Consider the following 16,288-nt stretch of genomic DNA (forward strand, 5'->3'; position numbering starts at 1 on the left):
AGTGATCATAAGGCTGTCATATATATATATATATATATATATATATAAAAACAAAGATGATGTGACTTACCAAATGAAAGTGCTGGCAGGTCGACAGACACACAAACGAACACAAACATACACACAAAATTCAAGCTTTCGCAACAAACTGTTGCCTCATCAGGAAAGAGGGAAGGAGAGGGAAAGACGAAAGGATGTGGGTTTTAAGGGAGAGGGTAAGGAGTCATTCCAGTCCCGGGAGCGGAAAGACTTACCTTAGTGGGAAAAAAGAACGGGTATACACTCGCACACACACACACATACCCATCCACACATATACAGACACAAGCAGACATATTTAAAGGTCTTTAAATGTGGGTTTTAAGGGAGAGGGTAAGGAGTCATTCCAGTCCCGGGAGCGGAAAGACTTACCTTAGTGGGGAAAAAGGACGGGTATACACTCGCACACACACACACATATCCATCCACACATATACAGACACAAGCAGACATATTTAAAGACCTTTAAATATGTCTGCTTGTGTCTGTATATGTGTGGATGGATATGTGTGTGTGTGCGAGTGTATACCCGTCCTTTTTTCCCACTAAGGTAAGTCTTTCCGCTCCCGGGACTGGAATGACTCCTTACCCTCTCCCTTAAAACCCACATCCTTTTGTCTTTCCCTCTCCTTCCCTCTTTCCTGATGAGGCAACAGTTTGTTGCGAAAGCTTGAATTTTGTGTGTATGTTTGTGTTCGTTTGTGTGTCTGTCGACCTGCCAGCACTTTCATTTGGTAAGTCACATCATCTTTGTTTTTAGGTATGTGACTTACCAAATGAAAGTATATATGAAGGTATATATATAAAATGAATATTATATATAAATGAAGGTATGTATATATATATATATATATATCTAAAAACAAAGATGATGTGACTTACCAAATGAAAGTGCTGGCAGGTCGACAGAATAGCAGACACAAGACTCAAGACTTATCGGAAGAATCTTACGACAATGTAACTCATCCACAAAAGAAGTGGCTCATAAGGCACTTGTTACTCTACTGGCAGACGTTACAAGAGAGATATTGTGCATCATGGAGGGATTTACTATTGGAATTTGGGGACAGCATTTTTCAGGAGGACTCGGACAACATATTACTTCCCCCCACATAAATCTCACGTATCGACCATGAGGAGAAAATTCAATAAATTAGAGCCAATACAGAGGCCTACTGACAATCATTCTTCCCACACACTATTCATGAGTGGAACAGGATTGGAGGGATCAGATAGTGGTACCGAAAGTACCCTCCGCCACACACCATTAAGTAGCTTGTGGAGTATGATGTAGATGTAGAATTAATTGTTGGATGATTAAAGTCTCCAACGATTATTGCATTATGATTGGGGACTTGTGTACAAGTGAGCTGAAGTTTTCTCTAAAGTTCTGGTTACATCAGGATACACATCTAGTGGGCAATAGAAGGATCCAATTACCAGTTATGCCCACCCTTGACAATGAGTCTTGCTCAGACAATCTCACGTGCAGCTTCAGTTTCTATCTCGGTGGGTCTGAATTTCTTGTCTACTGTGGCAAATACACCATTTCCATTATCCATTTGCTTATTCATTTGATATACTCACACATTCATATTTTCCCCAAAAAATCTCACTGCTATCAGTTTCAGGTTTCATTACATAGTCAGATACTAGGCTTAGTTAATCAATTATTACAATAAATTTATTTTAATCCTTAATTTACCATTGTGGAAACGCACACCACCCCAACTTGACAAAAAGCTGTAATTTATTAACCGAACTGAAAATCAACTCAAATACTGGTGAATGACGTAGACAACAACAGTTAAGATGCTTGTACTTCCTATAGTCTATTTGTATATGTTAGAGATTGAGTTTAAAACCATGTTTGATGTGAGCAATATACTGGCCACTGTTGTGAGTAATTCTCCTCAAAATTCAAAACCACCTCCTTGAGTCTTGACTCCAATTAATCCATACTCACACAAATTCTTGGACATGTCAAGGAGTATTTCCCATCTATGATTATGTTTGTCTGGAATCATACCACATTTTTATGATAGTGTAGGGAAAGGGACTGTGCTTCCCTTTCTTCATTGCATTTCACCCCTGCTACATGTTTCTGACTTTGTTTCCTACAAACAAGTACAGTTTGCATTCTCCATCACCTGCCACATTTTAACGCAAGAGGGCTCTATAGCAGTAAATGTTATATAAATTAAAGACCAAGGCTACATTGATATGTGCAAGCCAGATGTACCAACAGTTCTGCTTTGAAACTTATTACATGGTTGTGTATTCATGCTTGTTATTTGTATCACACAATGTAAATGAGATTAATATCTGTGTGTGTGTGTGTGTGTGTGTGTGTGTAGAAAATTACATAACACAACTAATGCATGAGATATCACGTGCAAACATGTACGTACCTGCAATATGCCCCCACGGTACAGGTATTTTTATCTCCTCTGGTTCTTTTCTTGCAGTTTCTGTACTGAAAAATTTGTTGCACCCACAACATGCTAAAACATGTGGAATCTTCCTCTGTACACCAGCAATGGTCCTTAATGCATTCATGCCTGGAAGGAGTTCAATCAAATATCATGTTGTCATCACTGACTTATGTAACGAAAATATTAACAATGAAACCAGTTGAAATAATCAGTATCTGGAATGATGGTTTTGGTATTTCCATCAATAGCTGGGATCACCCCTATAGTTTATAGTTTATGCATGGAAAAATCAATACGGAAGTAATTTTTATATGATTTTGATGCAACCATCAACTTTTTTACTTCAATTTAATTATTACTAAAATACTGAGTTTGTGGAAGGAAGAGCAGTCAACAGTGAGAATATTTAAATTTATTGTCAAAGAGATCAAGCAAATGATTCTCATCATGGGTAAGGATTTGGTGATGTAAACAAAATGTAGCAGTAAGCATAAGCTTGTAGCTGAATAGAAGAAATGAGCTTCAACAAGTGTTTGAGATGGGTGACAAAGAAAAATGAACACGATCAAATTAAGGAATTATGCTTAAGAGAGACAAATACCTTTACTTACACTGTCATATGGTAGTAATTTTTTTATTACTTTAAAAGTAGTATCACTTAAAAAATAATGCTCCTTCAGTTAGGCTAATAAGTGACAGTTTGAATCAAATGTTGGAAATCAAAAAGGTTTCTAATTTAGGATAAGGTCTCAGCATATCATTCAAATTACACAAAGTGATTTGAGGATATGTGCAATCTCACTCCATCAATTTTTAACAATTTCTTTTATCTGTAACATATAAAGAGAATGAGCACTGTAAGCCTCTGCTAACTGCAGCATTAAATATTTCACATGCAGTGTAAACTGTGAAGCAGACAATTTCTCTTATTTGTTTGTGAAACATGGGGTGTAATGTAACAAGTGGCAGTTATTATTATTATTATTATTATTATTATTATTGAATATAATTATTATTTTCATTTAATGTAGTGACATGTTAAACTAGTACAACATCATTAAAAAATCAACCAAACATATAAAAAAAATATAACAGATATGCTGAGTTGCAGATAGGCATAACAAAAATACTGACACACACACACACACACACACACACACACACACACACACACCAGTTCACCCCAGTGACGCTGTGTATATGTGCCATTCAGTTGTATGGAATCAGCACAGTAAGATAGGTCGACATGAAGATGTGAGAATGGCAGAGAGGAGCTAGAGCTACATCTATATCTACATCTACATTTACATATGTAATCTCCAAGCCACTAAATGGCAAATGCTGTGGAGGGTACCCTGTACCCCCACTACTCATTTTTTACCGTTCCCCTCACAAATAGAATGAGGAGAAAATGATTGCTGTATGCCTCCGTATGAGCCCTAATTTCTCAAATCTTAGCTTTGCAGCTCTTACGTGAAATGTTTGTTGGCGGCAGTAAAATCATTCTGCAGTCAGCTTCAATGCAAGTTCTCTACATTTCCTCAACAGTGTTCCTCAAAAAGAAAGTTGCCTTCCCTCCACTGATTCCCATTTGAGTTCATGAAGCATCTCCAAAATACTTGCCTGTTGTTCAGACCTACAAGTGACAAATCTAGCAGCCTGCCATTGAACTGCTTCGATGTCTTCCTTTAACCCAAGCTGGTGCATATCCCGAAGATCATGCAGTACTCAAGAATATGTCACACTAGCAGTCTATTTACTTGCTCTTTTACAGATGGATTACACTTTCCCAAAATTTTCCCAATAAACCAAAGTCAACTATTCATTTTCCCTACCACAGTCCTCAAGTGCTTGTTCCATTCTACATTGCTTTGCAACATTATGCCCAGGTATTTGAATGTCATAACCGTGTGAAGCAGGATAATATTCTTGTCTCTGATGAACACTCAGAGACATATGGATTCCAAAGTAAGTATTCAAACCACTATCATATCTGGAACCTATTCCATATGCTCATACCTATATTAACAGTCTGCAGTGTGGCAGTGTGTCAAATGCTTTTTGGAAATCTAGAAATATGGAACTTGGCTGTTGCCCTTCATCCGTAGTTCACAGTATGTCATTAGAGGAAAGGGCAAGCTGAGTTTCGCACGAGTGATGCTTTCTGCAACGAAGCCGATTTGCTTTTTGTTTTATGGTTTCAAGGAAATTTATTATATTCAAACTCTGAATACATTCAAGAATTCAGCAGTAAACTAATTTTCAGGATATTGGTCTGTAATTTATGGATCCAGTGTTAAACCCTTCTTATATACAGGAGTCACCTGCAGTTTTTTCCAGTTGCTTGGGATTTTGTGCTGGGTGAGAGATTCACATTAAATGCAGGCTAAGTGAGGGGGCAATGCTGAAGAGTGCTTTTTGTGAAACCATACTGGAATTCCATGCAGATCTGGAGACATTTGTTTTCAACTCCTTCAGTTGTGTCTTCATGCCAGGGATGCTTATTACTACGTCGTCCATAAGGGAGTCGGTGTGATGGTCAATTTACTGTAGTTTGTATGATTCTTCTGACTGAATGATTCCTTAAATGTGAAATTGAGAACTCCGGTTATCCTTTTGTTATGTTTTACTGCCACACCAAACTGGTCAACAAGTGTCTGGATAGAAGCCTTAGGTCCGCTTAGTGATTTTACGTAGGGTCAGAATCTTCTCAGGTTCTCAGCCAGATCTATTGCTAAGGTATGACAGTGGTGGTGGTAGTTGTTGCATGCTTCGCACATAGCTATCATGTTTGCACATATACATGACTCGACTTTGAATAAGGTTGCCTGATATGTTGTTTTTTCAATACAGATTGCCTGATGTGTCTACAGGGAATGGTGCACCATTTGCAGCCCTGTACCATAGTGTAAGAAAAGCTGACAGGGACAGAGACGAGTGTCACACCTTGTCAATGACAACCGGTTTTAAACCTGAATCGAATTAATGTTGTCAGTGAATACAGGTTCGAATCGACCAGTTTCTGAGTGAACAGTGTGGAGGAAACTGTCTGCAACAGACATCTGGAGTTAGGTACTTCACAAAAGACAACTGCTCACTGTGCTACACAATTGGCCAAACAACCTGAAAACTGGATGATAGCTGATGAGAAGTGTGTAACTGGATCCAACAAGTGACAATTTTGCCTTTTTTTAAAGTGATGCAAGGTGTCATGTGCACAGACAAGCAAATGAGGTGTTTAACCCACAGTACACGGAGGCTGTAGTTCAGGCCAGAGGTGGTTCTGTGATGTTATGGAGGCATTTTTCATACTACCATGACTTGGAAGCCACTCTGGATGATTAGTGTGAACATGAACCAAGATGTTTATTTCAATATTATTAGTGAGCAACTGTTGACATTTCTGTATACTCCTGTTGTCCAAGATGATGGCAGCCAAGTTCACAGGACAGCACACAAACTTGACTGGTTTGACACACATTCAGGCACTTTACGTCATCTCAACTGGCCCGCTAAATCAGGTGGAAAATGTCTGGGACTGTTTGGAAAAGTTGATGAAATGTAGCTATCAACACTCTCATGACTATTAGCTCTACAGGATCTAATCATCAGTGAGTGGCTTATCACATACCTGAAGAAATTTGTGGACACACTTCTTTGACAAACTGAGGCTATTGTGCCATTATAAAGCACAGTCTGTACATTGAAAGAAGAGTGCTGAAAGTTGTGGTAGTCTCTGCAGCGACTACCTTGCATATCTGCCACAACCAATCATATAATCTGATTTTTTATAGGTCTCTCAGTGTTGTTGTATCTCTATAGAAGGCTACTAATTTTGCCAGCAGCATTGTGCACTTGGCATTTGAAAGCTTTAAAAACTGCTGCCAGATGCTACAGCTTATTTAGCAGATGAAGTATAGAGGCGGTGTTAAATGGTATCTCCTGGGACTCCTAATTTTTTTAATCTGGTGTGGTTGTCAACTTTTTTATTCAAAGAGCTGAATGAGAAACATAGAGTGCCTTCTATGGATGATTACGAATTTGAATGAAATGGAAGCATTTTTAGGACATATTTCATATTATTAGAAAAAAAATTGTTCTGTAAATTACTGCCAGAAACAGATGTATATAATTATCAATTCATGAAAACACACACAGAGACAAACATATAAATAAATTAAACTCCAATGATGAAAGTCTACTGGAGATACTACGCAAAAGTAACAGCACCACGAAGAGAGAAGAATATGGAAAGGGAAAAATTAAGATTGCACTTTTCAAATCAGTTATGTTCACAATAAGTAATAAACTGGAACAAAATAAATGGAAAAAATAAAATAAACTGCTCAAAAAATGTTTAGAACCACCTGCATCTTTGCAAATATGTCCAGGCTTAGATTCAACAGGAGTAAGAAATGAAAGAATAAGTCTTACAAAACTAAAACATAGCTTTACTGTGAAATAAAAACAGGTAGCCTGTTTGAAAGTGCACATCTTTTTGCATGAGTTAAATCAAAATTTGCTGGTGAGTAATATTCAGTACTGTGCATTTTAACATGCTCAGATCCTCCTCAATAAGCCACCACAAGATGGTCAACATATTGCTACGAAAGCTGTTTTCACTCTTTGATGGTAGCCCACATGAGGTGAAACCATTATGTGCAAACCATTCAGTTTGATTGCTCCTTCCTCCTGGAGCAAGGTGTTCTTGATATGGGTGCAATGTACTCATGTATTATTGTCTTGAATTATGAACGTATTGTCGAAACATCAACTGCTGGACTGGACAACAGGCCAGTCACAATACTGTACAGTCTTCAAATCCCCCCCCCCCCCCCCCCCCCCCACTGTAGGGTCTAGAGGTATTTGACATATATACACAATACTAGCCCAACCTACAACAGGCACATTTTCCTGCTGAACTCTCACGACTGCATGCCAGAGATGTGCACAGGACCTGGTTGCCTACACACTCTTCTATGACACTCAACAGGTGTCACACAAATTTAGGTCAATGTTCAAGTCCAGTTGTTTATAATGGATACTTAAGAGGCAAAATTGATAGTGTGTAGATGGTTGTACGCTGTGCGCTTTGACACAGACCTCCCAGTTCCCTCAAAAAATCCTGTATGTAGTTCTGTTCCATTCTCCTCAGAGTATGTACTGACCATAATTTTTATGTAGTAGCCATCAGCTGGTGTTTTTCACTGTGGGGAACTACTATGAAGTAGATCTCTCAGTTGTGGTTCACTCGCAATGGACGTCGGGGACTAGTCCCACTGGAAATTTAGTGATATAATTTTACTCTCTGTATTTTTTCGGGATTATTTCGAACAATTTGAGTACAACATAACTTTGCTATAGTACAAGTGACAGAGACCAGATGTAAACAGGCCCACTTTCCAGTGCTCTGTTGCAGAGACACGATGTCACTCTGTGCTGTCTGTAGGTACGCTATTGATCCAGTGTCAGGGGCCAGAGTAAAGTGGCCTGTACGCCCTCCACAACCCAGGCTTGTAAAATTGCAGTCACGGTGACATGACCGTGCATTCCCTTTCTCTGCTTCGCTTCCCTGGTACAGCACAGTGTAGGGCCAGCTTGGGTGGGCCTGCTGGATGGAAAGCAATTCACGCGTACCCCACACTTTCCCAACAGCAAAGCAAACCATGCTGTCTCTCTGCCGTTCTTGCCCTCCTTCCCACTTAGGGCGGCAATGCACTAGGCAGCCTGGCTGCGGCAGCCAGTAAAACAATGACAGCGTACGGTAGGCCGCGCACTGGGCAGCCAGGATTCTCTGGCTGCGGCAGCCACAGAAACGTGGGCAACTGCCGAAGAGCAATCTGGGATATTTCATCAGCAGAATACAGGGATAGTCATTTGAAGAGGAGTTGGGAGGAAATAACAAAAATAATGTGTGAGCAGAATATGAGTGAAAATGAGAAGAATGAATTCGGTGTTTTTTTTATTTACTACATAATGAACATTTGTTATACGTGCAATAATGGAAAAGAGGGTATCAATTTACACTTAACAATAATTGATACTAAATCACTTGGAAGCAGTAATCGTTACATACACGATCTAAATGACACAGACAATTACTACCCCAGTGCAATTCTGTTTTGCCACTCCAGCGGATTTTCATTTGTAAAATAATCCGCAAATAAATCCCTATATGCTGATGAGTGGCACCCTGTGCCTGTACGACCAGGAAGAATTTCCAGTTCTGGAGGTACATACAATGTGTCTTCAAATTTATAACCATCTCTTTCGTGCACATAATTGTGTAAAACACCGCACGCTTTTATTATGGCAATTGCGAAGTCTTCTCGAACGTCCATTGGGCGATGAAAAATTCTCCATTTGTTTGCCAGAATGCCAAACATGCATTCTATAAAATGCCTAGCCCGAGAAAGTCGGTAGTTAAAGATTCTTTTCTCGTTTGTTGAGCTCTTTCATCCTTAAAGACGCTCCACAAATAGAGGATGAATCCAATTCTTTTTTTGGCTTTGCGTTTCTTTCGAGTCAAAAGGTAGGCAATTATTGCATCTTCCACGTCCATCTTGTTCGGCTGATCGATCACGACTGTCAGCTTGCTGCCACAAACTGGCTGCTCAACATTTCTGGCTGCCGCAGCCAGGCTGCCTAGTGCGTTGCCGCCCTTATTCACACGATGTTTGAGGCCACGCCCCAAAGATCTGCGGCCAGAGCTGTAGCATGGCGACCCTATGCCCCTGGCAGAACTGCTAAAGCTGCCCCTTCCGAAACTATCGTTCTGCAATTTTTTCTACAAACATATAAGCAATTTTGTAATTTTTAGAGCAGGTTCAATAAAAATGAAGCTTTATTGAAAAAATATTATATAGACGAAAAATATTGCACACGACACATTAACTGTATCATTGTACTAAAAAAATTATAAACTGTACAAAAGAAAGTAAAACAAAATTTATATTTTATTGTTTGTGGCAATTACTTTACATTGGCTTTATCGTGATGTATAATAAAGAACAGATTTATTTGTACCAATTAAATTATTGACAGTTGCATTTAGGCATTGTAATTATAGCCGTAACAGCAGAGGACGTGCATTGTTGGTGCTGCATTTTTAGCAGTTTTGACCGAGATAAACTCACGCTGCAGGATTTCTCTTCAGCACGCCAGTGTAGAAGTGTTCACAGAAATAGAAAAATCCAAGCAATACGCACGTTTATTTACATATAAAGGCCAATTACAGAATTTTCCATTGTGTGAGAACGCGAATACAAGATTCATGTGTCGATTTGATGTTATGGGAGCCTTTATATTTTATGAAGTAACAGCTTTTTTATGAGATGAGAAAACATTTTATTTTCCAAGCACAGATCAAAAACTCACAAGAATAAACAACTCGTAACCAAGCCGACTACGGCAAAGATAAAAATCAGTCAGCTACAGCTTTCACCCGCTGTTTTTGGCGCAGTGGATAAATGACGTCGCCACATCAGCCCCCCTCCTTTTTGAAACCGGTTGCACCAGGTATGTGCACTTGATTTTTCTACCAGCTCTCGTGAAAACATCTGGTGCAGGCAATGGCTGCTCCTGTTCTGCACTTGCTGCTTCGTTGTCCTCTTCTGAAACTGAGGGCTCGGCGAGACTATCTGCTGTTTCTTTGGCCTCCACGTTTGAGGGTGATTTTGCAGACCGAGGAAGGAGTGTACGCTCTTCGGTGTAAGCAGGCTTAAGCCGCTCAATTGAGACTGTCTCTTCTTTACCATCCTTATCGATTTTGAAGCTGTGGCTTCCTCTTGTGATTACCCTGTATGGTCCAGAGTAAGGCGAAACAAGCGGCGGGCGCACCGTATCATCCCTAAGCCACACGTGGGACGTTGCTTGCAGGTCTTTTGTACAAACACTCTCCGGTCTCCATGTCTGACAGGGTTAGCGGGTTTGATGTTTCTCATTCTATCGCTGAGTTGTCTCGCGAATTGCGTGCATAGCTCAGGGGCGAACGTCTGTGTAGATGCTGGAACGATAAATTCTCCAGGAACCCTCAATTGCTCGCCATAAACCAATTCTGCGGAAGAGCATTGTAAGTCCTCCTTCACGGCCGTTCTCAATCCGAGTAGGACCAGCGGTAGTGCTTCAGGCCATGACGTGGAACTACACATTAATGCAGCTTTGAGCGTGCGGTGTAGTCGTTCCACCATTCCATTACTAGATGGATGATAGCTTGTGGTGCGTAGGTGGTTGCACCCGCACAGTAGTAAAAGCTCATTGAAAAGTTGGCTTTCAAACTGCCTTCTGCGATCTGTTGTTATGTTTGCGGAACGCCAAACCTGGAGAACCATGAATGCAACAGTGCTTTTGCAACCGACTCCGCAGAAATGTCTTGTATTAGAACTACTTCTGGCCACCTAGTAAAACGATCAATGATTGTGAGCAAATAGCGTTGTTCTGAAGAGCATGATAGCGGGCCCACAATGTCCACATGTATATGTGAAAATCTTGCAGATGGCGTCGGGAAGTCAGCAATAGGTGCAAAGACATGTCTGCCGATTTTATTACGCTGGCATGTTAGGCATGCACGCGCCCATGCACGACAATCGTTTTGTATTCCGGGCCACACTACTTTGGAGGAAACTAACTTGGCTGTAGCTCGTACTCCTGGATGTGATAGCTTATGTAGTGCACTATAAATCTCGCGACGATATTGTTCTGGAATGTAAGGTCGCTCCTTTCCTTTTGCTACATCACACCAAATTCCGTCTGGAACATTTGGGACAGACACACGTCTGAGCTGCAGCGCAGTTCTCTGTTCCTCTATTAGACGGCGCAAGAAAGGATCTTCTCGTTGTTTAGACGCTAACTCGGTCCAGAATTTAAACTGGCACAATTCCTAGACAGGCAATCTGCGACCAGGTTGTCTTTTCCTGAAATGTGACGCACGTCAGTTGTGAACTATGCAATGTACTCGACTTGCCTGCACTGACGTGGTGAATTGAGCTCTGTGTCTCGGTGAAATATAGCTACTAACGGCTTGTGATCGGTAAAAATTGCAAAGTGCCTCCCTTCGACAGACGTGCGAAAATGCTTTATGGCTAAGTAAATAGCAAGCAACTCACGGTCAATAGCACTCCATTTTTGCTGCTGTCGAGTCAGGTTTTTAGAGAAAAATGCGAGCGGCTGCCATCTGCCATCAACTTCTTGCTGTAGCGCTGCACCCACTGCTGTTTGGCTCGCATCAACCATGAGCGCCAAAGGAGCGCTCAATCTTGGATGTCCCAGTAGTGTTGCCCGAGAAAGACATTTCTTTAAGTCATGGAAAGCTGCTTCAGCATCTGGACTCCATGGAATTTTACGATTTCCTGTTGTATTTTTACCTGCAAGTAACGTTGTGAGTGGCTCTTGGACGGCAGCTAATTTAGGTAAGTGACGTCTGTAATAGTTGAGCATGCCTAAAAATCTGCGAAGTCCTTTGTAAGTTGTGGGAAGGGGCATCTGTTGTACTGTTTCAACCCGCTCAGGCAAAGGTGACAGGCCTGCTGCTGAAACCAAGTATCCCAGGAACTTAACCTCGCGTTTTCCAAACGTGCACTTTGTTTCGTTAATAATTATGCCATACTCTGTCAGACGGCGGAAAAGCTGCCGCAGATGTTCGACGTGCTGATATACAGAACCAGAGAATACTAAAATGTCGTCCATATAACAAAATACGAATGGTAATTCTCGAAGCACCTCATGCATGAATCTTTGCCATGTTTGAGCAGCGTTTCTGAGGCCAAATGGCATAAAATTGTACTCAAACAAACAAAATGGTGTGATAACTGCTGTTTTTTTAATGTCAGATGGAGCCATGGGAATCTGGGAAAATGATTTGGCGCAATCAATCACACTAAATATTTTGGCATTGCTAATCGTACTGTTAAAATCAGTCACATTGGGTACTGGGTAGCGGTCGGGAATTGTGCGGGCATTGAGCGCCCTGTAGTCTCCACATACTCTCCATGAATTGTCTTTTTTACGGACCATGTGAATTGGAGATGCCCATGAACTATCAGACCTACTTACAATACCTGTTTTTAGAAGTCTGTCGAACTCAGATCGCGCCACGAGCAACTTCTCTGGAGGCAGACGCCGCGGGCGGAAGGCAACGGGTTGACCTTGTGTCGTGCTGATGTGGTGTTGAGTATTGTGTCTGCATTTCCTGGTTGCGTTGACGGGTTCGGTAAGTGCTGGAAAGTCTTGAAGCAGTTTATGAAAAAGTGATTCCTCCGACAGTGCTCTGATATTGCCTACAGTATACGAATCGTTACGACTGTCGGGTGTCTTCTTGCGTGACGCACACGTGTGCGCCCCGCTTAGTTGCGGGTACGAAATCGTATCACCATATCCCGACGCGGATGACGCGGTAGAGGAGCCGGAAATCTTCGTGCGGAAAGACACGGGCACATCGCACTGCACTTAAACCGACGCGGAAGACGCAGTAGGCAATATCCCTTCTGTGGGAACTGTCATCAAACGACGGTTAACCAGGTCGGGCATAAGTCGGTAGTTCCGTAAAAAGTCCGCCCCAATTATAGGACTCGGCACATCAGCAACCACAAAAGTCCATTTTGGATGGAAGTTGGAATTCAGATGTAGTGCCAACTGTTCCTCACCATAGGTAGATATTCTGGAATTGTTTGCCGCAGTCAGCACATGTTGGTCGTTGACGTGAGTATATCACCTCTCTTTCTTGGATAAACACTGACTTCTGAACCTGTGTCAATCAGAAACTTCTCACCTGAAGAGAGGTCCAACACGAACAATCGGTGTGATTGGTTGACTGCAGACACCGTGGCGTTTTCACCTCTTTGAATCACGCTATGACTCGGGCGCCTATGTTGTTGTTGACGAACGTTAGCGCCCTTTAACGCCCGCCTTTTAAGTTTGGGTAGCTGCAGGGTTGAATACATTGACGGGCAGTGTTACCGAAGCGTCTGTGGTACCAGCACCATTGATCTGTCAAATCCTGTTGGATAGCATTTCTTCATCTTTTCCAACTGCGACTTCGTAGCTGCTGGTGGTGTGAAGTTACTTGCACGTTGAGTTTTGCCACTTGTGCTGCCATTTGCTGTATGGTGGGTTCGGTCGATGAGCACTGCTGTTGGGAAGTATTATTGCATGTTCCTGGCTCACTGACGTCAGATTCCATCACACTACACGTTCTTGGGCCTCTATCCTGGCTGTAGTTGAATTCGGAACACGCAGAAACTTCGGTTAAGGTGTTTGCGATGGTGTCTGCCTTTTTTGGTAAGACTTGCAATGGTAAGTCTCTTTCTGCTGCAATGACGGCACGGATGTTGACAGGAAGTTTACGAAGCCATATTAGACGTAAAGACTCTTCAGGTAGGAGTTCCGGGCCGGCTAATGTACGTAAGGCTTTGAGTACTTGTGATGGAGTCTTGTCGCCCAAATCTTCGTATGCGAAAATTTTTTGTAGTCGCAAATCTGGTGACAACGTATAATGCTGTATGAGAGCTTCCTTTAGCACAAAGTAATTTTGTTGCGATAAGGTTTCTTCTACTTGCTCTACAACTTCTAAATTTAGATGTGAAACCACTACATTAAATTTGTCAATGTTGTTAGACACCCCACGCTGCCGAAATATGCATTCAGCCTGCGTAAACCAAAGCTGGGGGCGCGCCGGCCAGAACGCGTAAAGCTTAACATTTCCGTGTCGCGCTTAGGTACTCCCATCTTTTGCGTTAACATCTGTCGTTCTGTTTTGTGGCGAATCAAAGGGCGTGGACCGCGATCCTTGGTCGAACAGACTGTAGTCTTCAATCTTGATTCCACTGCCCCATGCTTTTGTCTCTGAATTCATTATTCTCGTCGGTATATATATTTTCTTTATGCTTCTGCTACGATTTTTCGGGGTCACCACTATGGGAGCCTTTATATTTTATGAAGTAACAGCTTTTTTATGAGATGAGAAAACATTTTATTTTCCAAGCACAGATCAAAAACTCACAAGAATAAACAACTCGTAACCAAGCCGACTACGGCAAAGATAAAAATCAGTCAGCTACAGCTTTCACCCGCTGTTTTTGGCGCAGTGGATAAATGACGTCGCCACAATGTTCTAGAGTCGCGTATTTTATTGTTTGCGTTGCTTCTGCATAATGTTTCATTGATTGTATCAATACCCGTTTGTATTTTGCTACATTGAAATTTTGAACATTGGCGAGTGCCGCGATAGACTCGTACGCTTTTCGTCAATTTTCATTAAATCGTGCTCCTCGGAAATACGGAAGCGTCCGATCTAACCCGTCGGCTTTGACCCATGACGTCACAAATATAGCGGAAACGACAATTCCAATATGGCGGATATAGAAACGTTGCATACGTATCACAAAGACGAAAACACATAGAAAAAGAACACACACAAAGGTTTCACAAGAACAATCTGCTAACATTGATAGCAAACAAAGATAATAATAAACAAGTGGTACTCAAGGCCAGGCAGGGGGGGGGGCTGTGCCCCCCCCTGACCCCCCCCGCCAAAAAGAAACTCCCAACCTAACCTCGTATTCAGGGCTACGCTACAGATCAATGTGTAGGTCAATCAAAAGATAAAAAAAAAGAAACAAATAAAAAAAAGAAAAAAACCATATTGATTCATTAGACATAACGAGTAGCGACAAAACATATAGACCATAAAGATTGAAATGACGTCACACACCACAACACCCTTACGTCACGGGTCAAAGCCGACGCGTGAGATTGGATGTTTCTGTTGACCCTGCTCCTCTTACATCTTTGAGGACAGTGGACCTATCCTTGTTCAAAACAATGTCTCTTAATTTCATTGTACAATTACGCGAAAACAGGTTATTTCTGAGAATTTTCGGACGCGTACAAAACTATATTTTTGTAAGTTACAGTACGGGTGTTTTAGATATGTGACTTACTTCGCAGCAAATCAGCGTTTGTCATTCGCAGTGTTGACAACGGATACTTCACCCTGAATTTCATTGTATATCAAAGCAAATGAACATACGATTTTGAGAATTTTCATAAGCTACCCTTGCCCCTTGTATAATCTACGAGAAATTTGTAGTGGATTGGCATTTGTGATCTAACAAACACATGAAGTTTTCCTTTAAAGAGGAGTCGCCCAAAGTACTTTATGCATTTATCGATGTAACTCAGTTTTTGAGTTCGCTAACAACTGTATTTAACCTCTAAACGTGTTGGGAAACTAGAAACCTTTACCACAGGTTTTTGTGTTACCTTAAGAGAAATCTTATTTTGTGAATGTGCTTCAATTCTTATAGGGAATTTGCAACTTTGTAAGTCAACAGATTAAAGGATAACCATCAGGCGTAATTTAAAATTATTTGTTCATTACTAATAATGCATCACAACAGCCAAAATGCAGCCCTATCGTGAGTGCTGTTTTCGAATACGGGGTGAGTTGGTTGTCGTTCGTAAGCAGCTGAAAAATGCCCTGACTTCTATCAAATGATTGGCAGTTGTTATGAATCGGTGTGTTGGAGGGGCTCCTGAGAGTCTTATACCTGTGATACCAGTACCAAAGGTACCTCAAGTACTTTCCTCTCCTGCGGATCCTGTCTCCTCTGCATGTAGTACAGGATCTGTCATTACTATTTCACTTGACTGTGAGTGGCATGTCAATGGTTGATCTAGCCATCCTGTACAGGGTGGACAGGGACCAGGGAGAGCTTAGGGTGTTACACAGATCCCTCTAGCCAACAAATTTGAGGTGGTGTCTTTAACTTAAACTGAAAGTGAGCCATTGGGACTCACTTCAGCTGTTTGGGGAAAAT

The 16,288-nt window shown here is 41.4% G+C and overlaps 1 protein-coding gene across 4 annotated transcripts in view; it reads right to left on the minus strand.

Annotated features, from left to right (window-relative positions):
- The window catches only part of LOC126174869 (probable serine hydrolase), a 71,571-nt gene that overhangs the window by 39,136 nt on the left and 16,147 nt on the right, over positions 1-16,288 (minus strand). For all 4 annotated transcript variants that reach the window (XM_049921280.1, XM_049921279.1, XM_049921277.1 and 1 more), the window contains exon 2: positions 2,451-2,600. In XM_049921280.1, the coding sequence (XP_049777237.1) occupies positions 2,451-2,598 (148 nt within the window). In that variant the 5' untranslated portion in view covers positions 2,599-2,600. The remainder of the gene's footprint in view (positions 1-2,450; positions 2,601-16,288) is intronic.

The sequence above is a fragment of the Schistocerca cancellata genome, chromosome 3 (genome assembly GCF_023864275.1).
Source record: "Schistocerca cancellata isolate TAMUIC-IGC-003103 chromosome 3, iqSchCanc2.1, whole genome shotgun sequence".
NCBI lineage: Eukaryota > Metazoa > Arthropoda > Insecta > Orthoptera > Acrididae > Schistocerca > Schistocerca cancellata.